The sequence below is a fragment of the Miniopterus natalensis genome, chromosome 13 (assembly GCF_054644295.1).
Source record: "Miniopterus natalensis isolate mMinNat1 chromosome 13, mMinNat1.hap1, whole genome shotgun sequence".
Lineage (NCBI taxonomy): Eukaryota > Metazoa > Chordata > Mammalia > Chiroptera > Miniopteridae > Miniopterus > Miniopterus natalensis.
In genome coordinates this window covers 9,420,321-9,445,897 of record NC_142093.1, presented here as the reverse complement: position 1 = coordinate 9,445,897, position 25,577 = coordinate 9,420,321, and the positions used below count along the sequence as shown (strand labels likewise).

At 53.0% G+C, this 25,577-nt stretch overlaps 1 protein-coding gene across 1 annotated transcript in view; it reads right to left on the bottom strand.

Annotated features, from left to right (window-relative positions):
- Positions 1-25,577, bottom strand: part of KLHL29 (kelch like family member 29) — a 249,243-nt gene that overhangs the window by 90,695 nt on the left and 132,971 nt on the right. The window contains exon 3 of the mRNA XM_087823385.1: positions 17,602-17,931. Coding sequence (XP_087679511.1) covers positions 17,602-17,886 — 285 coding nt within the window. The 5' untranslated portion in view covers positions 17,887-17,931. The remainder of the gene's footprint in view (positions 1-17,601; positions 17,932-25,577) is intronic.

Genomic DNA, 25,577 nt, shown 5'->3' with positions numbered 1-25,577 from the left:
TTATCCACCTTGGGGCGCAGTCGGTGCCTGACACAAAGGTGAACCAGACCCAGCACACCCACAGCGCTTGCAGTCTGAGGGTGCGGGGAGACCATCTCCCTAGCCTTTGTCAAGGCAGCACCCCCAAACCTCACCAGGCCTCATGGGAGTACTGGGGGTGAGGTAGCTCCTCCTGGGCTGGAGGGTGTCCAGGTCGGGCCCAGCACAATTCCTCTCTGCCTCCTCTCTGCCTCCTCCAGTCCACCTGTGGAGACAGCCCCGAACTACTCGGGCCTCAACCCTCAGTGCATGAAACATCCTGGGGAGCCTGTCGAAGATGCGTATCTAAGCTGCAGCCCAAGAGATTCAGAATTAATCAGCTGGGGGGGGGGGGGAGGTGGAGGTCAGGAATCTGCCTGTTATACAGGCACCTCGGGAATGGACTTGGGTTCCTTGGAAAAGGCCAGGGGCATTCACGACCCCTCAGCTCCTGCCACCCCCACCCCCTGCAGTCCCCATGGCATGGGAGTCAGCAGCTGATGAACGAAACATTGTAGATGACTCTCTCCGGGGTGAGACAGTGTGGGCAGGGAGGGGGGGGGTGCAAAGCTGAGCCCAGGCCACCTGACCTCTGGGGCTTATTTCCCCACACCGCACCCCTGCGTGTCCAGGCCTAGCTCCGGGAAGCCTGACAGTCACCTGGGGGATCTTTCCCGCTCTGCACTTACAGACCTCAAAGTTCATGGAGCGCAAGTGTGAGAGGGTGTGTAGGAGTGCGTGTTGTGTGTGTTTATCAGAATCCTGGGTCCAAGAAGGACCCAAATTCCACATTTCCAAAAGATTTTAATACAGCCCAGCCCTTCACCTGTCTCTCAGGTGTCACAAGAGGTCTGAGGGTGGTGGGAGCAGTGGCTCCAGACCCACCATCAGCCATGTCCTCCCGAGAAGGCTCGCTCATTTCATCCTGATGCCCCACTGGGCTCCACTACGGGTGGGGTCCACGTTGGCCTCACTCCCCAGGTGCCCAGGGCAGAGCCCTGAGGGCTGGGCCCAGGCGAGGTACCAAGACAGCCCTCACTGAATGTGGCTGACTCGTCTCATCTCTGGGCCTAGGTGGCTCCCACCTGGCTGCCCCGGAGGCCGCCTTGTGCGAGGTGACTGGACTCACAAACAACTTGCCACCTGGCGCAAGGTGGAGGCAATGGGGGCAACTCTTTCTAAGGCAGCCAGTCGGGAGTTTGGGATTCAGAGCATTTTTCCTTTCCAGGGCTTTGAGACACTCTGCACACACACTCTCATTTTTGTCACAAACTGGGAGTCCATGTGACTGCTCAAGAAAGGAGAGAGTCAATGCTCTGTCTCTCCTAAAAACAGCTCCGTGACGACAGCCTCTGTCCCCAGAGAGCCTCTGCAGGACTGGTCACAAACATCACGGGGAGTGAGAAACAAGGAGGTGCCCCTGTCACCGTGGAGGAAAAACCACACAGAAGGAAAAGCAGACTCGCCTGTGCCAGAAGCACGTGTCTCCAGGGCCAAGGTGCAAGGGAGGCCTGGGAAGGCCTAGGTGTGGCTGGGGAGCACCCCCTGGAGCTCTGGCCTGGCAGCTGGTGAGGGGGGCTGAGGCCCCAGGACTCTGCCTCCTCGGCCTGCTCTACGGGTGGGTTTTCCCGCTGGGCGAAGGGAGAGGCCGGGCACCATGCGGCCTCTTCCCAATTCAGCCTCCCCCCTGAGGCCCACCTGGTATCCAGCTTGGCGGTGGGGAGGCCGGGAGGAAGAGCAGGTCTTGCCACTGGGTCTCCACAAAGGGGACAGGTCAAGCCCTAAGTGCTCAGTGGGGACAAAGACGTCCAGCACTGTCAGAGGCGTCTGTGAAGACTGACGGGGTGGGATGCGCTGCCGGAGGGATCAGGAAGGCAGGCGGGGCCAGGGTGAGCGGAAGGCAGGAGAGAAGACTCTGCAGGAACAAACCGGCTCCGAAGAACAGGCTGGAAGACCCACGAGAAAAATGTCCTGGTGGGGCCGGCACACAGGCTGCTCCTTCTCCAGCCCCTACATTTTCGGTCAATCACAACTAACCCGCTTTCCCTGCCCTTGTCAGGACTCGGTGCGTCAATGGGAAAGTCCACACGGCTTGAGACCCTGGACACAGAACAGCTTAGCAGGCGTGTTTCGGGATAATAAAGGAGGCTGGTGGAGAAGCGGGGCCTTCCCCCAAAGCTCCCACTAAACCCTGGAATACGGGTGACACGTACACGAGGCGGACGTGGCACAGCGAGAATTCTGCTGGCAAACATTCTAAAATATTCATGAAACACGGGACAAGGCCTGACTGTTAACACTGCAACTGGTTCGCTCCAATGGAGTGACAAATGGGCGCCAAGCACTGTCATCTGTCCCTTTGATCTTTCCAGGTCCCGCCAGAGAGCGAGGGGGGACTGGGCGGCCGGGGAGGCTGCGGTGGAGGGGGCTGGAGCTGAGCTCTCCGGGTGGCTTATGTTTCCATGTAAGAGGGCAAGAGAACAGTGAATTTCTTCAGAGTATAAGGCAAAATAATTGATTCTCCAAGTCTTACTCCATCAAAAGTGATTAGTGGGGGGCTCTGGGGAATCCGCCGCAGCACACTGGCCTCCTTTGTGAAGGGGCATTGTTATATCACAGATCTCGCGCATGGCACAGGCAAAAAGCAAACTGTTAAAAAAAAAAAAAAAAAAGTAAATTGGCCTTTGAAAGAAAATAAGGAGGAAAGAATAAAACGAACTCCTGGCTTCCTTGGTTAAGAGCGTCCTCGGAGCTTCCAGACACGCTGGGAGGGAACCACAGCGCAAAATTGCTGCAATTTAACAGGGCGCCTAATTAAAAGGAGTGGCGCGAAGGGCCTTTTCTTCTTACACTGCGTTTTGCTTCTTTCTGTGCAGGGTTTAAAAGTATGACAACTCAAGGACAAAGAGTTATATCCCCAAACAATGAGAAGTAGCATCTTGGCGACTGAATTACTGGTTTTTATATCCTTCTGTCCCATCAATGTGGCTGAGGTTTGCTATGTGCCAGCCGCTAGGCTGGGACCCGAGGTCACAGAGCGGAAGATGGTGCTGGCAGGGCCGCAGGGGACACCGAGGGAGTTCACACAACTAAAACACAGAGCGGTGCGTGCTCGGGCAGCGAAGCTTGTAGCCTCTGAGGACGGTATGTCACCAAGCACAAGGCCCTTCTCCCTCCTGCCATGTCGGCCAAGCGGATGTTCCATGAGTCCATCCATTACCCTCACTTAACAAAAGTAAGACTTTCCGGGAGCAGGGATGGGAGTGACTGCTGATTGAGCCTGGGTTTCCTTTTGGGGTGATAAGAATGTTCTGGAACAGGAGAGGGTGATGGTGGTAATATCTTATGAACATACTAAATGCCACTGAACTGTGCAATTGAAGATGGTGAATTTTAGGTTTTTGTATATTTTACCCCAATTTTTAAAAAGTATGTTTTCCAAGGTCTCATTTCATTTAAGCCCTGGGTGCCACTTCAAGGGTTAGCCAGCCACCCCTGGGCCGGGAGGCATCCTTGCAGCGTAAAGCCTTCCCAGAGGCTGGCCACTCACCCTTGCTGCACAGTCCTGGCTCTGACTGCACTTAAACATCAGAGACGGGGGGAGCCCCTTGGGCCACATCACAGCGGCCCTCTCTGAAAGGCCACCACGGACTCTCCCGGCAGCATATTCTCTGAGCTCCGCCTGCTCTAGTTTAAACTCTCTCCTATGGCAGAGCTGCTCTGTCTCTTGAGAGGAGTCTGCTATTGCGGAGAAGTTCACTTCTGGGAACGTGGTTGGGGGCTCGGCAGTCTCTTTCCTCTCACTCTGTAATGCCCCCCGACACCACCTTCCTGTTTGGGGGAGTTCACCAAGCCAGCGATCTGGGGAGGCTGCCAGGGCTCAGGGTGCCGGGGGGGGGGGGGGGACGAAACAGAGGAGGTGGTGATGGAGCTCTCTTCAGACTGGCAGAGACCCTAAGCCAGGTCCTTCCCTTGGATTTGAACTTAGCCACCCAGCGCTGAACTCATCATCTGAATCTCCCCGCTTCCCATGACTGTGCAAATATTTAGCTTCACCTTCGTCCAGCCGGCAGTCCATCTGTTAACACGCTGGCCAGGCCGGGGCCTGATGGCACGGAACTGCCGCAGAAGCAGGTATAATCCTCTCTTCTAAATGTGCTTAACACCATCGATAATCTTGTCACATAAATCTCCTGGTTAGCAGCGAGCTGCAGCGATTGCTGCTCGACTCCAAGAATCTTTCAGTAACAGATTCCGCCTCCTGTAATCTATCTCCTTTCTTATACCGATTTCAGCTGCCATGTTGCTGGGCGCTTGCAAGAACCGCCCTGACCTTTGAAGGCACGTTTTTTCGCAGCAGTCTTTTGCAAACCAGGAAAGCTGAGCCAAGCCATTCATTCGTTTGGGCTTCCTGAGGGACCCTAGGTGTCCCTCTGCACATCTGTCCCCACTGACGGCAGTTTCTACTGTGGGGTCTGGCGGTTACCGCCGTCTGTGTCTTCCACCTAATCTCCCTGTTTGAGTGTAGTTTTCTACACCAAGGGCCGTCCCCTTTGGTTTCTCTGTCCCTCACGGTCATCCCCCAGCCTCTGTGCCTGAGGGCTCCTGCACTGCCAGCTCGGGGTTATTGTCACCAAAGGCTTGGAGTGATGTGATAAGCTCAAATGGTTCATATGCTCCTCTAAAGAAATTAAACACAAGTTGTTAAGTCACTTCCAAGACCAAAGTCAGCAGTGTGAGCACCGCTGGGCAGCACCAATACCTCCTCTATGTAGATTCTCTGCCCCCAGAGTTTCTGCCCTTCGGATCCCCAGAGGGCTGGTCCGGGAGTAGGGGTGCCTTCCTCCAGGAGCACGGTACACAGCTCTGCTTCCAGTCCCTGCTGGTCAGAGAATAAATATCCTTTGGCCAGCACGGCTGCCTGCCCCAGTATGGGCTTTGGGCTGCCAGCAACAGCTGGGTAAACAATTGGGCTGCATTCTAATTTCATACCCAGACTCCAGGGGACAGCTGGGAAAAGACACAGCCCAGGCCCGCTAGACTGACTGGAGCCTGCCTGGGGATCTCTCGTCTTCTGAAATAGGCCCTTAAACTTTGGCTCCGTTTGGGTACAGCGTCATCTAGGTGGGCGTGTGGGCTTAGAGAGGCCTTCTGCCTGAGGAGGGCCCACCTTGGGTCACTGGGACCAGCAACTGTGAGAAATAACACACTCAAAGAGCGACCTTTGAAGACGTGGCACGTCCAAGACCATGGCTCCGGCAAATTTTTCTCCTTTCAATTACCGTGAGATAAAGAGCAGTAGAGATGGCAGCAAAGAGAATTTTCTTCTGAATTAAAGTCAGTGAGAAGAGGGAGCAGTTAGTGCTCGGAGCTTTTATTTGGCTTGTGTGGTTTTTTGATTTAAAGAATCTCCTTGGTGGCTCTCTGAGTTTGATCAAGAGCCTTTTGCCGGAGGAGGAACCAGCAGAGCCTGTCCATTCCCATTTTCTTACTCCAGCTGACTAAGGGACCCGACGGAGGCTCCCTGTAAATGGAGGCCACAGCCAGAGCCTCACCCTGCACTCATGGACCCCTATCTCTCTGTAGACAACAGCACATGCGATGACTTCCCAGGTGCCTTCACATACGTAGGGGACGCTGCTGTAGGTTGTGAGAGGGATGTGGGAGGCCTGGGGCTCCTCACTTTAATTGCCCTTTGTAAGTTTTCCAAATCAGAGGCCCTGTTTCAGGAGGCAGGCAGGTGGTCGTTAGAAAGCCTGTGGAAACGTTTTCTGACCTTGAGGATAAAGGTGTGATGGTGTTTCATTTCAACACAGCCGAGAGAGGAGGTTAGCGGGCCATCCTTGCTCCCTGCTTAAACTCAGCATCAAGACCAGCCCCACTAGGTGGGCCTCATTTAAGGAGATACTTTCAGGACGCACAGTAGTTTCCTGGGGCGGCCCTGACAAACTAACACAAACTGGGTGGCTCAAACAACAGAAAGTTATTCTCAGTTCCGGAGGCCAGAAGTTTAAAATCAAGGTGTCAGCATGCCATGCTCTTTCCGAAGGCTCTAAGGGAGGATGCTTTTCCCTCTTCCAGCTCCTGGTGGCTCCGGGCGTTCCTTGGTTTAGGAAAGTATCACTCCAGCCTCCTTCTCTGTCTTCACGTGGTTGTTTTCTCTGCCCGTGTGTCAAATTCCCTCTCCTTTCTCCTAAAATGATACTCGTCTCTAGATTTAGGGCCCACCTTGATCAAGGACGATCCCATCCTGAGGACCTTACCTTAATCATACCTGCAAAGACCCTGTTTCCAAACAAGGCCACATTCAGAGGTTCTGGGAGGCCACACAACTCTGGGGCCACTATTTGAACCACTATACAGAGAGTGCCCTCAAAGTAAAGTCCATCTAACCCTGCTTTCTGATTGATTCAATTTTTAAAGAAGAGATGGGTTGCTTTGGAGGAGGCCCATCCTAAATTAGTATCGCTCAAAGCCCTACCTGAGTGGCCTGGGGAAGCTGGGAAATCTTAGCGACGTCACAAGTGGCCAAAGGAAGGGGTTGGGGAACAAAATCTTGACCCCCAGTTGTGTTCTCAGCTCACAAAGCCAATAACTGACTGCATCCTGAGATGTTCCCTGAGGGCAGGGCAATCTCAGGCAACTGAGGAAGCAATGCCAGTCCCCGGGAGCCCCAACACCCACACCTGACTCATAGGCCTTCTCACTCTCCACCCCCCATCACCACTCCTGGCTCAGCGTTGGCGCCTAGAAATGTTAAATAACAATAATAATAATAACACATCTGAGTGTGACGCTTTAATAGCCACTTTGTCATGTTCTTACTTTATTTCTGAGGTTTTAAGAACTGTGCCCTTCCTGCACAAAGCATCAGGGTGCATTTATGTTAAAAAATGAAACTAATTAAAATGTTTGAAAACCATAAAACACACCACCATAAAACAGCAGCAGCCCTATTTCTCCATTTAAAAAGATCATTTCTTCCTTGTTTTGTGGCCCACCCTGATGAGCAAAGCACTGGCGCTCGGGGGCACTGGAGGTGGGAGCCTGGAGGCAGGGGTGCTGGTCTCTGAGCGAGGCCTCTGGTTCCCTGACTTGTATGGCATCTGAGGGATGCGAGGACAGGGCAGCAGCCAGAGCGTTGGACTTGGGTGGCAAAGGCTGGAGGACAGGCCACCCTTCGGGTCATCAGAGCTCAAACCACTTTTTCAAAGGCAAACACCGGCGCTTAAACACACAGTGAGTCCGTGGCTCCACAGAGCCAAACTAGGGACGTGTGGCTGCAATGGAAGGTCTGCGGCTGTCACTGCCCGGGACTCAGCACATCCTTGTCACAAACAGGGTGCTCCCGAGGGGTGGGCCCTGGGTTTATTCACCATTAGGGAAGGTACCCTCCCAGAAGACCAGGCCAAACGAGCTGGGCCTAGAACCTTCTTGGTGAACAAAGTGTGCACATTTGCTGAAGAATACATGAGAGGGAATCCGTGATATGCAAAATCCTGGGCAGGGGTGGGATGGTGAGGAGAGGTGCTGGGTGGCCCAGTGGCTCGCATAGCTGGGTGGGGGCAGACCTGCCTCTGAGCCACGCATGCAGGGGAGGAGCAGGTTTGAGGCTGAGGATGTGGAGTTTAATTCTGGGCATTTTATATTTGAGGCTCCTGGCAAATATCTAAGGGCAGGTGTCCAGGGAAAAGAACTGGGAGCCAGAGGCATGGGCTTTGAAGTAACAAAGGTCTGAGTTCCAATCCCACGTCTACCGCTACGAGCCAGAGCGCTGAGCACTCTCCCCAGGCTCTGAAGCTCAGTGACCTCCTGTGTATCACGGGGATAATTGCAGGCTTACCATATGGGGTTGTTGTAAGAACTGAGATAAAACATGTAGAGCTGTTGGCCTGGGCCTCTATAGATGATAACAAAACAAAACAAAACAGTAACAACAAAAAACACACCGCTATCACCACAACCACCAGCAAACAGCCGGGTTGGAGCTCAGGTCTGCTCAGGCCACGGGTTAGGGACTTGAGATCATCAAGTACAGAACATGATTTTTCACGTCACGGAAGCACAGCGGTTACTCTGCAAAATGCCTTATGTGGGGGTCTCTGGATTTAGTGAGGAGCTGCGTGCGTTTCAAATCTGCATTCAATGTATCTGTAGGCTCCTGACTGCTATTGCTGAGCTGCCATACAAGGAACAAGAGGCAGTCACGGAGCATCTCAGAAATCGGAAAACACGACCACGGACAAGTGGAATATCATTTTCAAAAGTGCACAGCTATTGTTTTAGTAAAGCAAGTGAATTTCCATGACTACACCTTCTTCTACCCACAATTCACTTTGACAGTTCAACACATATTTGCTGAGCACATAGCAGGCGGGTGTTAGGTGCTAGCAATTCAAAACCAAAGAAAACAGGATCTTTCGGTGAAGGCTACTTACTGAAGGCTATGGTAATAACAACAGATCACGCCTACAGAGTATGTACTAGATTCCGGACACTGGAACAGACATTTGCATTGTTAATTCACTTAATCCCCTCCATGGTCCAATGAAATAGATGATATTATTATCCCAATTTACAGAAGAGGAAACTAGGCTCCGAGAGGGTAAGTAACTTGCTACGGTCATGCAGCTAGAAAGCAGAAGGGTTAGGATTTGAACTTGGGCAGCCTGAATCTGGAGTGTGGGTTTCCAATCCCATCACTGTGCTGGCAAAGAGGTATGTTAGTACTTATACATCTGGTGTGCAGAAGGTATCACAACCAGAATTGATTAATGTGATGAGCTAACCAACTGATCACTTTGCTTTCCATGTAAAAAATCCCCCAACCTTTTAGCCCTGACTACCCCTTAAATGGCAGTCCCTTCTCCTCTCTCTGGTTGCCCCAGGCATGCCAGCCACCAGACATTCAATTTGAAAGCCTAGAACAACAGCTCTAATGACAGGGGGGAATCAGTGATTCACCAATGACCAGCTGTTCGGAACTGCCCATGAAGTTGGCAATGGTCACAGGAGAACTTCTTCAGCCCCTAGGGTCCCTAGATGGGGCAGCACCAGTGACAGAAGGACTTCTGAACAATCAAAGATGGGACACAGGATGAGTGTCCACCTGTTCTGTCCAGTTCTGTATGTGGGCAAAGGCTCAGAGCTCCTTCCCCCACTCTCTTTTCAGGTTTTCCTTAGGGGCAGTCTCTCCTCTGCTCCAGACTAAGTTCTTGGCTTTGATAACAAAAGAGAACCTGGTTCCAGCCAGGAAGCCCCATTTATCTTTCATAGGCCCAGGGGGAGACACCAGGGGTGGGAGCTAAGAGGTGGCACAGCCAGGATGGCAGAGTAGGACTGAGAAGCCCACTGGAAATGGGTGTTGTCTGGCCAGAACTTGCTCCACCAGGGCTGAAGCTGCTGATGCTTGACCAGCTGCCCAACCCTGGCTGCATTGGTGCTCAGATCCTTCCCACCATGGCTGCATTGGTGCTCAGATCCTTCCCACCATGGCTGCATTGGTGCTCAGAGCCTTGCCACTGAGGCGGGCATGAGTGGTGGTGGGCAGGCTGCTGCTGCACCAGAGCCTACCTGGGCCCAGGCTGTGAAGCCAGAGTTCCAGAGACTGGAGGCAAGCAACATAAATATGTGGACTCAGGAAGATTATGCAGTAAGAACCCGGAGCCTTGTGTTGAGGTGGCAGTTACTAATTTTTGTTGGGAGGAAGAGTTTCTGGAAGCATAATGCTCATTTTACGGCGCCTTCAGACCTGCCAGGTGCTGCAGACTTTCCCTGTAGCCCTGGGAGCTGTCAGATCAATGGGGGGCCTGTGAGCCTGGTGAGGGAACTAACTGTTGGGATCTCAAGAATGGATAATCTCCAATTTCAAGCACCAGTTTCTTCCTCAATTATTTACAAGGAATACAATGAGAATCTAACTCATAACGCGTTTTTAATGCCTTTCGAACACAATATTCACCAAATTCCCTTCTAATCTGGGCAGATGACAAGTTGCCACAATTGAATTCCCATTAACAGGAATTATGGGTACAGGATATTTTGCCCAATCTGCTCTCCTCAGCCTAATATTGTGGGGGAATAAAAATCAGATCCTCAGCATATTCCTGACACCCGAGGCGACGGCATCGTGGGGTCTGTCTGCTCTTGGCTGGGGTAGAGGCTCGTGTGCTGGGCAGGGAGTGGGCTAAGCCCTGGAGGGCAGGCGGGGTGAGGGGTCGCAGCATGACTCCTTCCTGCTCCATGCTCTTTCCTCAGGATCATGCTCACCCCCAGAGCGCCGGTGTCCCCAGCCGCCGCAGGCCTGTGTCCACATTACAGCCTCATAATGAGGGGGTAGGCCTGGCCGCTGCACGGCCTCCCCGCGGTGAGAATCAGGATGGTGGAGGCACGCGCCTCGCACAGTCCTGTGGGGTGCCGGGGGTTCACATGGGCAAACACACCCCGAAGTCTGGCTGGCTCACAGCGAGCCCTCGATAACATTAGCGATGGTGACGACAACGATGACGGGGGCGGTGGCAACCCAACGGACATATGCAGTGCCCGGGCCTGCAGCCCTGAGCTGCCTCCTAAGGCAGCCTCTGAGTGCCCGGGGTGATGTGCCAGAAAGGTCCATGGCTCCAGCTGGGAGCACCCCAGCTGCTGGCGGGATTTATAACTGCTGCTGAACACAGTGCTGCTGAGGCTTCCCCCTCAACCCCGGCTCCTGGGGTGCTGGAGAAAATAACCACAAATAAGCCCACCCATGGCTCCAGTTTCCCCCGGGCCCCCCCTTCTCAGAGGTCTGGCCTTCTCACTATGCATGGCAGTCACCTCACTGTCGCTGGGCGGCCCCAGAGCCCGCGGGGCTGCTGTGGTTGAGAGAGGACTGAGTGGGATGGCTGAGGTCCTCCCAAGGCAGTCAGGCTGCCACGCGGTGACACCAACCCCACAATTACCCAGGCGGCCCTGCTGGGGGCCGGGCGCCCTCCTGCCCTTGCCTTGGGAGTTCTCCCCCACATTTCAATCCAGCCCATGTTGGTCTCAGTAAGTGCCACCTTTTGATTGGCCTCCACTGTGGCCACTGTGATTGGCAGTCCCGTGTCTCTTAATAAAGGAAATTACTTGATGGGTCAACTCTCCCTGAATTTACAGTCTGGGTTTGGAGGAAATTCTCCTCCTTGAAATTAAACTAAATCGGTAGATGCTGATGGTGAACAAATGATACTGAGGGGCATGAAGCTCTCCTTTTTATGTTCATTGCCCTGAGTTATTTTTAGTATTACAGACAGTTCCCAGTTAACAAATGGGGTGGGTTCTGAAAGTTCATTTGTAATTCGGTTGTTTAGATTTTGGAACATACTTTCCCTATAAAAAACAACAACGTTATAAATGATGATGAGATTTGCAGGCTAGTCCTCCAAAGCCTATTAAACCCCATAATGTAGCTAAAATGCTGTCCTTTCGCAATGAAAAAAATTTGTTTAATTGCAACATGAGTAATTAAATGAAACAAGGAAAACCATTAAAACTGAATAAGAAGTAGATTTATGTTCATCTTGAATGATGCTGTTTGCAGAAAACCTAATTTAATTTAAGAATAGGCCCTTCCAAGGGTTTTTTGGGAAATGCCTGGGATTTAGTCTATCAGGGAGAAAGAGACATCAGGCTGTCCGATCCTGGGCTCCTGAGCATTTGCAACACATAACTGGCTCCCTTTCCTGCCTTCAGGCTCATCGGAAAGTCTTCTGGTCAGAATTCCTTTTCCCATACGGATTCTCACCGAGAGGAATTCACTGGTCAAAATCCATGAAGGTGGCCTCCTTGTGGCGGATGTTTAATTCTAAATCAGGAGGTTAACATCTGTCCTTGTGAATGTCCTGGGAATAGCAGCATCCCAGTCCCATCAACTCTGCAGGAGAGACAGAGTTGGAGCCTTCAGGACTGAGGGTCAACAACTGGCCAGCGGTGTATTGTCAAGGGAAATGCACCCTTCGAAGTTCCCTGGGGGCCAGCTGCTCTGCCTTCTCCCTGGCAACACAGTCCTTGCTGGGTGCCTTCTTTCAGACCTCTCTCAGCAGCTCTCGGTGTGAATGGGATGGGTACAGGCCCAGGTGTGTATAGGTCATGCATGTCCCAAATTCCCTACATTGGGCCATGTAAGGAGAGGAATAGACAGGGTCTATCCTTTCTGCCTGAGCCATGGGAGCTAGAGGGTAAATAACTGTTAAAGCAAGTGTGCTGGAAACACTGGGGGTATGTGCCCACCCTTCTGTGCCTCACCCTTAGAAATGTGGAGTTATAGCACCTCCTATCAGGAGGCAGGATCTCTTTGGCCTCTCCCTGAACCTGGCTTGGCCATGTGACTGCTTCAGCTAATGGGATTCTAGCAAAAGTGCCTCAATCGGAGGTCCAAAAAGCACTTATGCTCTGAGCCTTGCCCTCTTGCTGCTCTTGGAAGTCTGAGACTGCATGTGAACGAGCCTGAACTGCCCGGATGGAGGATGACAGGCCACATGGGGGAGAACTGAGATGCCTTGGCTGACAGTCTGACAAGCACAGATATGACTGAGGCCACCCTAGACCACTAGCCACATACCACCTGGCAACTGGCCACAGACCAATGAGAGAGCCCAGCAGAGATCAGCCAAGCCAGCTGACAGCCAACTCACAGAGCTGGGATGGTTTTAAAACTTCATCCCATGAAGATTTGGGGGATGCTTGTTATGCAGCAAAAGCTAACTTATATACAAATCTGGCCCCAGTCAACAACCTCTTCTGATAAATTTCCTTTGAAATCCAGATGACGGCTCATCCCTTACAAATATAGGAAAACACATAATCTTCTCTCCTCTTTTTTTGAATCAGAAATTTAAATTCCAATCACTGAGATCTACCCTCCCTAAACTGTAGGCTGTGACATGGGTGCTTTGGAAGTTGTGACATTTTTCAGTTTTGTACACACTTCGGGACTGACAGGTGGGTTTTAAGTCAACGAGGATACAATCCGAGCTGTGGCTGAAACATAAAGTGCAGGCAAAAGCCATTAGCCCAGGACGAACGCAACGCACAAGTTATCTCACAAGCATTACCATTGCCTGATAATTTATCACAAGGGAAATCACAAACTCTCATGCATGGAGCAAGAAACAGTCTGCTGGAGAAAGTCATGCGCAGTCTGGCATTCACCACAAGAGGGGCTCAAGTGATCCTCCCAGCCGACACCGCTCAGCAGCCTTTGGATTCCCACGTGAATAGAAGAGGAAAGGGGGTCTGATCCTCACTCTGTGAAAGCTCCTTTATCCATTCATGGACCCCCAGAACCACACGAGAGGAGGGGCCTCGTGCTCATTCCCACCACTCCCCATAGAAATCCCAGGCCATCTCCACCGAGAGGAACACCTCTCCAGAGAATTTAGGATGGGTGAGGAGAACAGTGTCTCTAGGATCATCTCTATGATGACAAACATCCACCCTGAAAGCCCTAAATGCTCAGAAATGTCAAAACTCTGGGTGTCTGGTGCTCTGAGGATGGAGCCTGCAGATTTCATGACCTCCTTCAGTTTCCTTGGGCCCCAGATGCAGTCGAAGTTTCTCTCTGCCCAGCCTAGATTTATTTTCCAGGCCTTAGCTCCCGGGAATGACGGGAATGTTTCAGCATGAGTGCTCCTGGCCACAAGGAGAAAAAGCCCCCAACGCATTTCACAGACATCCGCCGGGATTCTGCAAAGTCCATTCTCTCGAGAACAAAATTGCATTTTATGAAGCCGTCCCTTCTCTGTTTCATCTGTCAGGCAGGTTTGCTGAGAATAATTTAAATTTCATGCAGCTGCCACTGTGGGGCAGCGCGGCTTCCTTTCCATCCCACAAACAGGTCTGGCGCTGAGTCGGGGTTCTGCTTCTCAGCACCAGCTGCCCTCCCCCCGCGGCCTCGACGGCCTGGAGCTGAGGGCCAGGAGGGGCCAGGGACTGGTGCTGCCCCAGCTCTCAGCTTTGCCTCGGGCCAGATCTGTGAGGAAGGGGACAGTCCAGTGAGCCTCCCTGCCACTCACCAGCGCCAACGGCCAGGGAGATTTATTTCTCCCCACAGGTATGGTCACTCGGTCCGACCAAATCTCTGATTTAACTGTTTTTGTTTTGTTCTTTTATTCTCTTTTAACTTTTTAAACTTAACTTTTATTGAGTGCGTAATAAGAGGCTTGTGCTGTTCTAAGCTTTTGCACACATATTAATTTAACCAATTCTCACACCATCTCCAAAAGGAAGATACCATTGTCATTACCATTCTGTAGACAAACTGAGACCCAAAACACTTCTAATGTTAAACACTAACATAAATGTGAGTGTACAAACATTTAAGAAAGAATAAAAACAAGTAAGGGAATTCTTTTCCAAGGGGCTTATTCCAGTTCAGGGGCCTGGGTGGCCGGAGCCTCTCCTGGCAGCTCAGGGTGAAAGATGGGACTCACCCTGGACAGGTCACCCTTCCATCGCAGGGCCACTCACACCCACACTCACTCAGACTGGGGTTATTAAGACACCCAATTCACCTCCTCCGAACATCTTTGGGATGTGGGAGGAAACCCGAGTCCCCGGAGAAAACCCATGCAAACACGGGGAGAACACATGAACTCCAGACAGATAGTAGCTCTGGCTGGGAATCGATTTTCTTCTTTTAGTCAATATTATAATGAAATGATGTTGAACAAGTTATTCAAGAACCTGCTATATGCCCCTTTTCTTGCTGAAAGGCGGTGTTTGCTGGTGGATGAGAGGAGGGGAAAAGTTGCCCTAACAGTGCTGCAATAGTGGTTACCATGGTGAACGCAACAGTCCGCCAGCCAGGCAGCCTGGGTGGGGAAGGAGCCAGACCTGGCCTGGTCTGTTTCTCACTCACCCAGGGACCTTGGCCTATTTATTCCCTCACCTACTGGGGGCCTAGCTCCTGTTTCTTATTTGAAGACTTACCTTGCCCTCTTGGTGAGGCCAGAAATGATCGATCACCTTTCCTTACCGGGGCATGGACCTGTCCCATAGGTCTCACCTGGCTGACAGTGACAACGGTGATGGCAATGACACCACCACCTGTATAGGATTTACCATGTGCCAGGCTTAGCTCTGTTCTGAGCACTTTACACATGTTTTAACTCACACAGCCCTCACCACAACCCTGGCAGGCAGGTCCTGCTACCTATCCCATTTTATAGAAGTGAGGCCCAGAGAGGTTAGGTAACTTGTCCAGGGTCGCTCAGCTAGAAAGTGATAGAGCAGAATTCAAATCCAGGCAGTCTGGCTCCGAAGCCTGTGTTTACCCACTCCACTAAGCTGCCTCTGCCAATAACCTCGACGAGAGGAACATTCTCAGGTCATTCGGTTACACTGTCCAGGCCACAGATTCGTATATCCCGGCCCATGAACTCCCCGAGGGCAAGAGCTTGCCCTTGGCTGCTCAGCAAAGGCTGCTTGTTGACCAGGGAAACCACAGATATCTCAGTTTGGCTGTCTGTCAATTGATGTGGTGCTCGCATGGGGTTAGACAAATACTCTGGGGAACAGGCATCTAGGGGGCAGCAGCTGGGCCAGAATGGTTGAAAGGCCCCATGGCTCAAATTCAATAACAGAACCCGGGACAGAAGCCACAGCTGGCTGGGACCCTCCCTCCCCCCTCCACAGCCCCTTCTCCTGAGCACCCTGAAGGTTCCAGGGCAGAACAAGGAACCTTTGTTTGATGGAACAAGCCCCTGCAGGTATGAAACTGGGCTGGAGCTGGTTACAGAGGAGAAGTGTGCCAAGGAGCTGGCTGTCCTCACAGACATGAACTTTCGGCCCCTCTCCCCTCTGGGCCACCCAGCTCAGCCCTCTCCCAGCTGTTGTTTTCCATCTGAGGCTGGGTTCCTTTCCTCCCATGTGCTGTGGTTTGTGGCCCGGCCAGGCAAGGATGGCGAATATTGAGCTGCCTGGGAGCAAAGTAGAAGCTGTATGGGCAGGGATCCCTGTGGGAAGCTCCCACTGCTGGTCTCCTCCACTTCCCTGGTCCGGAAGAGCTCAAACCCCTACCCGGAGCACAGCCCAACACTGGCCCTAAAAATGCCCCCATTGAGAGGGAAGAAACCATGAAGTGGGCTCCTGGGTCCAGCTTCTCTCTCCTCACCTGGAGGCCCCAGCAGTCAGCTCCAGAATCTGCCGTTCTCCAGCTGGCCAGCAGCTGGCCTGGCTGAGTGGCTGCCAGATGTGGCTGGTGGGGCAGCGGCTGGCTCCATGGGGCAGAGGTCACCACACCGGAGCAGTCCCAGGGGCTGGCGCCCAGGGGAGGAGCGTGTTTGGCTAGTCTGGGGGCATCGTGCCCAAACAATCCTCCGTCTCCTCTCCCCCATCCAACATTCCTTCCCTCCCCACCTCAGCGGGGTGGTGTTTTCATAACAGGAAAATAAAATCAATAAGGCGCTGCAGCAAGAAGTCAGTGCGCTCTGAGCTGGCCTCCAATAGCTCCATTGTCTCGGGCCTCGCCAGGCGCTGCGCCGGCGGCACTCACAGTTATTAATGAGAAGCAGGGTTGAAAGGGGGTTTTGAAAATCACCGAGACAAAGGCACAGCACACCTGGAGTGTGGCTTTCCAGCGCCACAGGCACCTCACAATGGCTGGGGCCGGGGCGCCCCGCCTTTAACTTCTCTGGCAACTTTTATGAAAGCAGGAAAGAAAAGACTAGACATGCCTGCGCACACAAACACACACGCGCGCACACAGGCCCCCAGAAGGCTCCCGGGGGGCGGCTCTGAATGGCTGGCAGAGGCACAGGTGGCCTGCGGAGCCCCTGCTTGCCTGCCGAGGAGATGGGATGACGATGAATGGGCTTCCTGCCACCAGCCATGGGCCCCACGGCTCCGAGCAGCAGGATGGGGTCCAGCTCAAACCGAAGCCAGGCAAGAGCCTCCGTGACATTTTCATTTCGACATCTTGGTTAGTGGCACAGCCTGGTAACTGCTGTCACTCTCGAGGCTGGAGCCACCTCCAGAAGAGCGGGAAGGGCCTTGGAGCTCACGCCCTGAGCCTGACCGCTGGGGCCCAAGGCCTGGGGCCCTGACCTTGACCGGCTTTCACAGATGAGGTGTGCCTCGGTATCCTCAACTACAAGATGGGGGCGACAAAGGAAGTGATCTCCTGCCGGGGGTTGTCTGGGGCTAGGAGGGACAGTGCATGTGAGAAACCTCATCACAAGGGTTAGTGAGAGGCAGCTTTCTGACCATTTATGACTTACTGCTGGTTTGTGTCTTCTTACAAACCCCAGTTACTGGTGCTGCAGGGGGACTAGCCTGCGTTAAATTCACCTGTTTAGGGATACTGTATTGCCAACTTGGTGTTTCACCATCATTTCACTCATTAAGTAGCATTTAATGAATGAGGCATAAGACAATGAGAGGCCTCAGCACCTGCCTGTCTTCCTACAAGCTAGTCACAGAGAGAGACTTTATAAAAAAAAAAAAATTAAACAGTTGTCCAGCCCAGTTCTGGGGACACCAACACTTGGGAGAGCTCAGTGTTTAGTGCACAAGCTGTAAGCCAATGGAGCTGGCCAGGGCCTGCTCAGAGTGGACACAGGGTCTTACCTTGGTGGTGACGGCGGAGGCAGAGCTGGCCACGAGGCTGGTGATGGCCTCACCACTGCCCGTGGTGCAGGGAGCAGGGGCTGTGGCAGGCGTGGGCAGCCGGGAGGGCACCACTGGCAGTGGCAGGAGGCCAGGCCGGGCACTGAGGCTGCTGGATGTGCCACCGCCAGCCCCGGCAGTGGCACTGCAGATGCTGGTGGTCCCATGTGTCCCGTTGGCACTCCACTCGCGGCGGTCCCAGCCCACCCGGTAATCTCTTTCGAAGCGGCTGTGGTGCCGGGACATCTCGGTGGGCCGCGGCGGCTCCTCTCGGGGAAACAGAGGCCGGACCTGCTGGCACAGAGCGGAGAGGAGGGCGGTTAGACAAACAGCGCCCTGCTAGGACGCAGGGAGACAGGGATGCCTGTTGGCACCTGTTAAGCACCTTCTCTGTGTGTGATAAAGGGCTTTCAAATGTTAGCTCACTTCACTTTCACAGCAAGCCCACCAAGCCTGGATCATTAGCCCCACGTCACAGACCAGGAATAAATGATGTGTCCAGGATCACGTGGCCAAGATGTGGCAGACAGGATTTGAACCCAGTCACAGTTTAAAGTGGTGCTTTGTGTTCACACCACACTGCCCTGAATGACACAGATGTACACACTTTAATTATGGTTGGGATTTAAAAAGGAAAATGTTTCTATTGATTTCAGAGAGAGGAAGGGAGAGGGACAAAGGGATAGAAACATAGATGAGAGAGAAACATTGATCGGCTGCCTCCTGCATGCCTCCTACTGGGGATGGAGATGGCAACTTAGGGCATGTGCCCTGACGAGGAATCACACCAGCAACCTCCTGGTGCATGGGACGATGCTCAGCCACTGAGCCACACTGGCTGGGTTATGGTTGGGATTTTATCCTGACATCCCCACTGTGAAAGTGAGATCCTATAGACTCCTCAGGTCACATGTGGGGTAACAGCAGCCACGTCGACTATATTCTCATACAGTGAACAAGGCCATTTATGTAAATCTCATTGAGTTGGCAAGAGATGGTCACCCCCAATTTGTGATCCAGAGAGCTCATTAAGAATAAACGGTTCCTCTGAGGTCAGAGATCTAGAAGCTGAGAATGTGGCCAGGATCCCCACCTTCCTGCAGTAGCTCAACACAGGACTCAAGTCTGAAAAGGTGTTAAGCCTCCGGGAGTTAAGAGTTCTCCTTTGTAAACCTATGATTCAGCTGTCGCCACCAGAGACCCTGTGCTCCCTGGCCTCTGTTAACCAGACCATCTCGCATGTGACTTTCCTGAATATCCGAACATAAGGCCCTCTGTGTTGTCATGGAGACATAGACACACCAGGATCCTCTGAGGACCTTCAGCATCACGAGGACTGCATCTTGCTCAGCATTACGGTGACTGGCCTGGCTCCCTGCCCAGCCGGGCCTGATGTTGCCCTCAGTCAGGAAGGATGTAAAGACATAGGAGAGGCTGTCTCAGCCAAAGAGGCCACAGCGAGGCAGAGGTTACGGTGGTGCCCGGGTACAGATGGGAGGGTTAGGGTGGCAACTGCCTGCACAGAACATGCCCAGCCTTGTCCCAGCTCACGCATGACTTGCTTTTCTTGGACTCTTTTCCATTCTCCAACCATGTCCTGTCTGAGGCGAGCTCCTAGAGGTCAGGAATGACTTCTGGCTCATTTTTCCATCCCATCAGTCCAGCTTGGCCCTGATGGGGACTCTGGGATCGTTGGCTACTGGATGGACAGGTCACAAGCATGAGCCTACTCCGGTCTCTGCACATCCAGATCCAGCTTCCAACTTCTAGTGCCACAGGCTCTTTTGGGAAGCTGCACTGACCTGCCCCCACTAGATACAGAGAGAGACCTCCTCTCTCCCCCTGAGCACCTGGCACCCATTCCATCTCACCATAAATGGTTGTTGTATATTTTCTTCCTTGAGAAAAGGAAATCACCCCTTTCCAGCTGGCGAGGGTGGAGATAAGCAGGGCAGGTTCTTTGATGTGCCCACAGGTGGCACAGGGTGCCTGGGATCAGGTCAAAGGGGCCTCCTTAGCCCCAGTGAAACCTATGATGCCAATGAAACCTGACAGCTCACTGTCCTGGGGACCACCTGCTGGACCACATGGTGGCTCCATTGCACTCACAGTCCCACCTCCTGTGCCTCCTGGCCCTTCCACCTCCACCCCGCCGCTCAGTTCTTCAAGTCTCTATTTAAAACGCCGGAGAGAAGGTGGAGACACAGGCAGCAGGAGGCCACACAGTCTGGTTTCGGGCTCATGAAATGTATTCAAAACAAAGGTCAGCTATTCGCACGCCAGGTTTGGGTTGGACTCCGTTTCTCAACTTAATTACCCCTTTCAGATGGAATGAAAGAAATGTGTCGCCGTTTACCCCGGGTGAGACAGCGGAGTGCTAGCTCCAGAGGTGGCAACTTAAGTTTCCCTGCTGGGCACGGAGCCATCGTGTCAAAAGGGTCCTGTGTGCCCACATGTGCGCCGGGCTGGCTGTGGGGGAGGTAGCGGGAAGTGCTAGATGGGGCGGGAGGAGGCGTCTCAGACAAGGTGTCGCAGCCGAGACTGGTGAGCAATTACAGATGAAACGTGTAAAAATGCTTCCTTGTCAGGGTGGGCACCTTTCCCTGGCAGGCTGCCTGTGAACTGGCAGAACCTGGCCCCAGGGCCTTCACCGAGAGAGGGGGGGGTCTGGGCAGCAGCCATTCCTCCCAGTGTGTGGGGGGGACTGTTTATAAAGAAACCAGAGCTCTGGGTGTTTAAATTACATGCACGTGTGAAGGAAGAGCTCTGGGGTCTGGAAATCTGGTAACTGGGTGGAAGCAGCCGCACTGAGGGCTGGGGCAGAGACATGCAGGGTAGGTCCAGGGTTAAATCTGAAAGTTCTCCCAAATGTGGGAGTTTTATGTGCAAAATTTGGCTCTGGCCTCTGGGATCCTGTGTGGCCAAGCTGTTTCTCCACCACATTTGCACCATCCCAAGGACTCTGGATTGGCAGAGAGTAAGGGGGCTGGGACTTCCTAAGGGAGGCAGAACCCCATTTTCTTGCCTGGAGTCTCAGGCTGGCACAGAACCTCCCAGATCATAACATGCACGTGCCTCCAGGGTCTCACATGGGGATGCTGGGCTGTGTCTGTAATTCTGTCTCCTGGACACTTGCTGGATACCAGATCAGCAGTCTTGCTGCACAGATTTGCCTCAACATGAATAATTCATGAGTAAATAATTAAGAATTTCATGTGTCACAGTCGTTTGTATTGTCCATGTAGGGCTGGAGTATGGTTGCCACTGTCCAGGAGCTGTGTGTCTGCGGACCCACTGGGTGTGCTCTGCAGGCTGCTAGTGGCCTGCAGCTATGAACACATCCCCTGTGCACATGCTGCAGCAAGGATCACAGGTGGCTAATGACCCTTCCCTCGTTCTTGTCATTAAGGCACTTGGAGGAGTGGGTGCGCGCTGTGAGGGCCCTGAAGGCATGATTAATCCACAGGAAGGTAGGGAGCCTGCGCTGCCTCCAGACGGGGAGCTGGTGTGGCCGGGCCAGCCCCGAGTGGAAAATGTATGATTGCCTCATTTGGGGGCGACGAGCTGCCAAGTCGGTTGGAACAGCCCATGCCCATCCTTATTTTCATTTCCCTCTCTGCATCTTTTAGCCTTTCTTCTGGAGCAAAAAAATAAACACCAGCCAGAACACCATCTTGGCAAATGCAACACAAAGGAATTCTCTGGGTGGTTCTGGAGGCGTTGGCCAGGAGCTGGGGTGCCCCTCGGAAGTGCCTCTCTGCCTCCTGGGGCTGCTCCAGCTCTCGCTGACCCCTATCCCCACTGAGGCCTCACTAACTCAGAAGACTTGTTCTGGTTGAGGCTGGGGACTGGCGGTCGGCCTCCTACTGCAGGAGGCCCTCTCTGACCAGCTCTCTCTGTCAGAGCTCACACAGGCTGGCCTATGAGGCAGCGATGGGCCTGGACATTGCACCAGCTTTGTGAGTTCCGCTCTTGCAAAGGTGCTCTCTAAAGACAGGATGCCCCCCATTTCACATGAAGCTGACTGCACACAGGCTGGACACCCAGGGTCGGGCTCAGGAAATGCTCCCAGATGGAAGTGACAGACCCTTTCCATCTTGGAGCACACAGCAGGGTGGCAACTAGGCTGAGGTGAGAAAGCTGCCTAGTGAAAAATGCCAGGAAGCTTCTCCAGCAGGGTCTACTCTGCACTTATGGCCCTGAAAGGGAGGCCTCCTTGCATTTCACCTCGCCCACCTTGCCCCAGCTTTGGCCCTGCATAACTGCAGGGTAAGGTGTTCCTTGGGGTGCAGGTGTTCAGCACCTCCAGATGGGCATGCAATGTGCATGGAGTAAGAGCCAGTACACGTGCCAGCCCCGGCCCAAGACCTCATTTCAAATCCTCTGGACCAGCTCAGGGCCAAGGGAGCTGTGGAACAGTCACAGGCTATGCCAGCCTCTCCCTGTTCCTTCGGCAGGATGAGTGACTCAAGGCGCAGTTTTATTGTTAGTTTCTTTCCTTAAAATACCGAGGCCCCAGGGAGCTGAGTAGTCTTTGTTGTCCCATTTCACCTCTGCTCTGAAAGGGCCTTTTCGTCCACCTTGCCGTGCCCAGCCAAGAGCAACCAGGTCTTCCTGTTACACTGACTCCACCCCTGCCCCCTGCCCACCATCACTGGTCACCTCTCGAACGGGTCCCACTCAGCAGGGCCAGTGTGGAGACGGCCCAGCCCAGGTGCCAGGCTGGAGCAGTTCGTCCCAGCCCTGTTGCTTAGCTTCTGGCAGGTTCCACAGCTCTTCCTGCAGCTTCAGGCTCTAACCAGATCAACTCGCTCCACCAGGCCCTCCAGGCTGGGAGGAGAGGGGAGTCAGGGATAGACAATTCAGTGACCTCTGACCTCTGCTTCCACTGTACCAGAGGGCTTTAGGGTGTCAACTTTACCTTTAAAAGGAGACATGCACAGTTTGGGCTCTAGCTTGTGAACAGAGGTCGTTGGTCCTGGGTGGCCTCTGACTCTCAGGCTGGGTAGATGCAGCTGAAGCTGCAGTGGGCTTCATCTGCCCAGTTCTCCAGCTCACGGCTCTGGACCCACAGCCATGAGACCTTGAGCCCACCCTCGTGCTCTGCCCCTCAGTCCCAGGCCACCTCCCTGTCCACCTTCTGCCCCATCCTATCCCAGAGCAGCTGAGCCAACTTTATGTGCTGTTTAGTGTCCTAAGCCAGTAAGAGATTGGACCAAATGCTTCCTGAACCGAAATGCCAGACTACCTTTGAGATGTGCCAAAAGTGGGCAGTCTGACCTTCCCTCCCCCAAGGCGTGGGTGGGCATTAAAATCCACCGAGCTCTGCAAAAAAGACAGGGAACCTGCTTTCTTCACAGCCAGCTAAACCTGCATTTATTTCCCAGGCTCTGTCTGCCCAAAGCTTTGGGGGAGACACAACCCAGCACATCTGAGACCCTACTCAGCAGGGGATGGCAGGGAGGGAAGAAGCCTTGCACTGAAGGTCCAGCAATGGTCACGGCAACAATGGCATGGCCTTCTAGAGCCAGGGTTCTTACTCGTCACGAGTAAGGTGAGTAGGAGAGCCCCATGTCATTTGCTTTCCACGCATCCCAGTGGTGTGGGCAGGGATGCACTGACACACTTAGTAAGCGAGCAACGTGAAAAAAGGGTGCAGCTCAGGGCTGGGAGTGGCCTCAGTCCCGCAACCAGAGGGCGGCTCTGGCCATTAGCAGGACTGAAGTCTGCCCTCGGACCCAGGCACCACACACACTGTTGGTGTTCCCTGCTGCTCTGTGGTCCTCAGAGGGCCTGGGGTGAGGGGGGTGGCCAGAGGGATTTTGGAGAAAAGTCATATTCCATAATTACAGGGCTTAACATGTGACCTAAAAGACAAGTGTTTCCAAACGCTTTTCTGATAACAGGTTTCAGGGGAAAAGCTACTGATTCCTTTTTCTGGGCACAATTTCTTGTGCAAAAAGCAATCTCCCTGCCTCGGGAAGGTGGTATCCAGTTCCCGTTTTAGATGAACAATATTAAAAGAACAAGCCTCCCATTTCCCTCCCTTCCCAGGTGCACCTCTGCTGTGAGAAATTCGGGCTGTGGGTTTTGATGGAGTGATTTTTTTTTTTTTTTAAAGGCACACATGATTCAGAGACTTTCCTCATGGGACTAATTGACTAGGCATTTGTGCTCTTGCTACTGGTGTAAATCATTATAATGGTGATGCGGAAAAATAAAAAAGATATAGGAAATGACATTTGGCAGCATAGTATCAGCATACACCTAGGGAAGAAGAGAGGCGTGTATAAATTAGGGGCTCGTGAACACCAGGATCGATGAGGCCACTATGGAGGGTGGGTCTGGTTTCATCACTGAAACCAGAGTTATCATTAGGAGTTACCACTTCTGCCCCATCAGACTCCTTGTTCTTGGTGGTTCCACGGAGAATGGAAACATTACAATTTGGAACCTGCTTTCTCGTGGTCCTGCAAACACACGATTGCCGTATTGGGAGCTACACTTTGCAGCCACTCCGTGCTCCAAGAGGGTCTCCTGCCTCTTGCAGCTCACACCTGATTGTTCTGAATCTTGCAGAATTGACTAATTCAATGAAATCTCTCTGCACAGCCAATGGTGTTCATCAGTGACCCAAGCTGATGGATGAACCCTACTGGGTGCCTGGAGCTAGACCCAGAACGGGAGTTGCAAAGAAGAAAGACTGATGTTCACTCTCTATTTAGCTGCCAAAAAATGCTCTTGCAATTTGCTTTCCTCTAGACAAGAGTCTATTCAGAAGTCTATTTGGAAACATTAGGGAATGGCCGTCACATGGCCGGCAGATCACACAGCCCATGACAGGATATTATCTTCTTGGGAGAGACTCCACCGCTCTTTTATTTCCTCGAGTCAGTTGCGTCTTGGCTGATGGCTACAGAATGGCTCCCAGGTCTGGGGACATTAAAATGCTTGTCCAGGGAGAATACGGAACAGACAGAGCTTCAGCCCGCAGGATTTGTGGGACCTCCACCGGCGTCAGTGGGAGCGTGTTGTTTTTTGTTTCCTCTGGTGGGCTCCGGGAGGCGCCTGCTGATTTGAATCCATCCCCAGGAAACCAGAAAGTAGCTGCCTTCCTCTTCTGGCTCCACTTCCAGGAGTCAGGCCTCTGCAGCCCTGTTTCCCTCCCAAGCAGACCCCTAGGCCTGCCCTTTCCTCTTTAAATCACATCAAGTTCACTGACCATCCCTTGTCCCCTTATGCGGGGCACTGAGCAAGATCCCCAAAGCAGGCAAGGATGGCTCCTGCCTTTGGAGAAAGGGGTGCTGCTCAGAGGACAACACACAGTCAGAAGAGAGAAGAGCAAGCCAGGGCTCAGGGGAGGAGCAGCCAGTCCGGTCTGGAGCCTGCAGGGTAGGTCAGGTGGCCCTGAAGTCAGGGTGACCCACCTTCCTGGGGCTCCATTCATTTCAGAGAACAGCCTGTACTTGAGATGGGACGCTGAGGACGGAATGAATGCAGCGAGGCCAAGGATGGAGATCCAGCTTTGTCCCCTGTGCATCTGCTCTGCTGGGCTGCCCACAGGGTGGGCTGTAACACACCCTCAAAAGAGAGGGGCACCCGAAGGCATTCACCTTGACGCCGGGAGCTGGAGGCCACACTGCACATGGGGCTTCCTCCAGGATCAGCAGGGGAGGAGACGAGTGTTTTGGGCCACTTGGGGGAGATTTTTGTCCCCTGGTTCTGACCACTAACCCCTTGTTCTGGCCACTCTCCTACTGACCTCTCTACCGAGGCCCAGGCTTGTCTCACACCCCAGAGGCTCCTCGGCCTGTGTTTTATGGGGAGCTGCTGCCTTATCTTGATGTGCTTGCTTCAGATTTTCACTGTCTTTATTCTACCGTGTTTTTAATTTAATTTAATTTAATTAAAAAAAACACAACCCACCCAGACCAGAG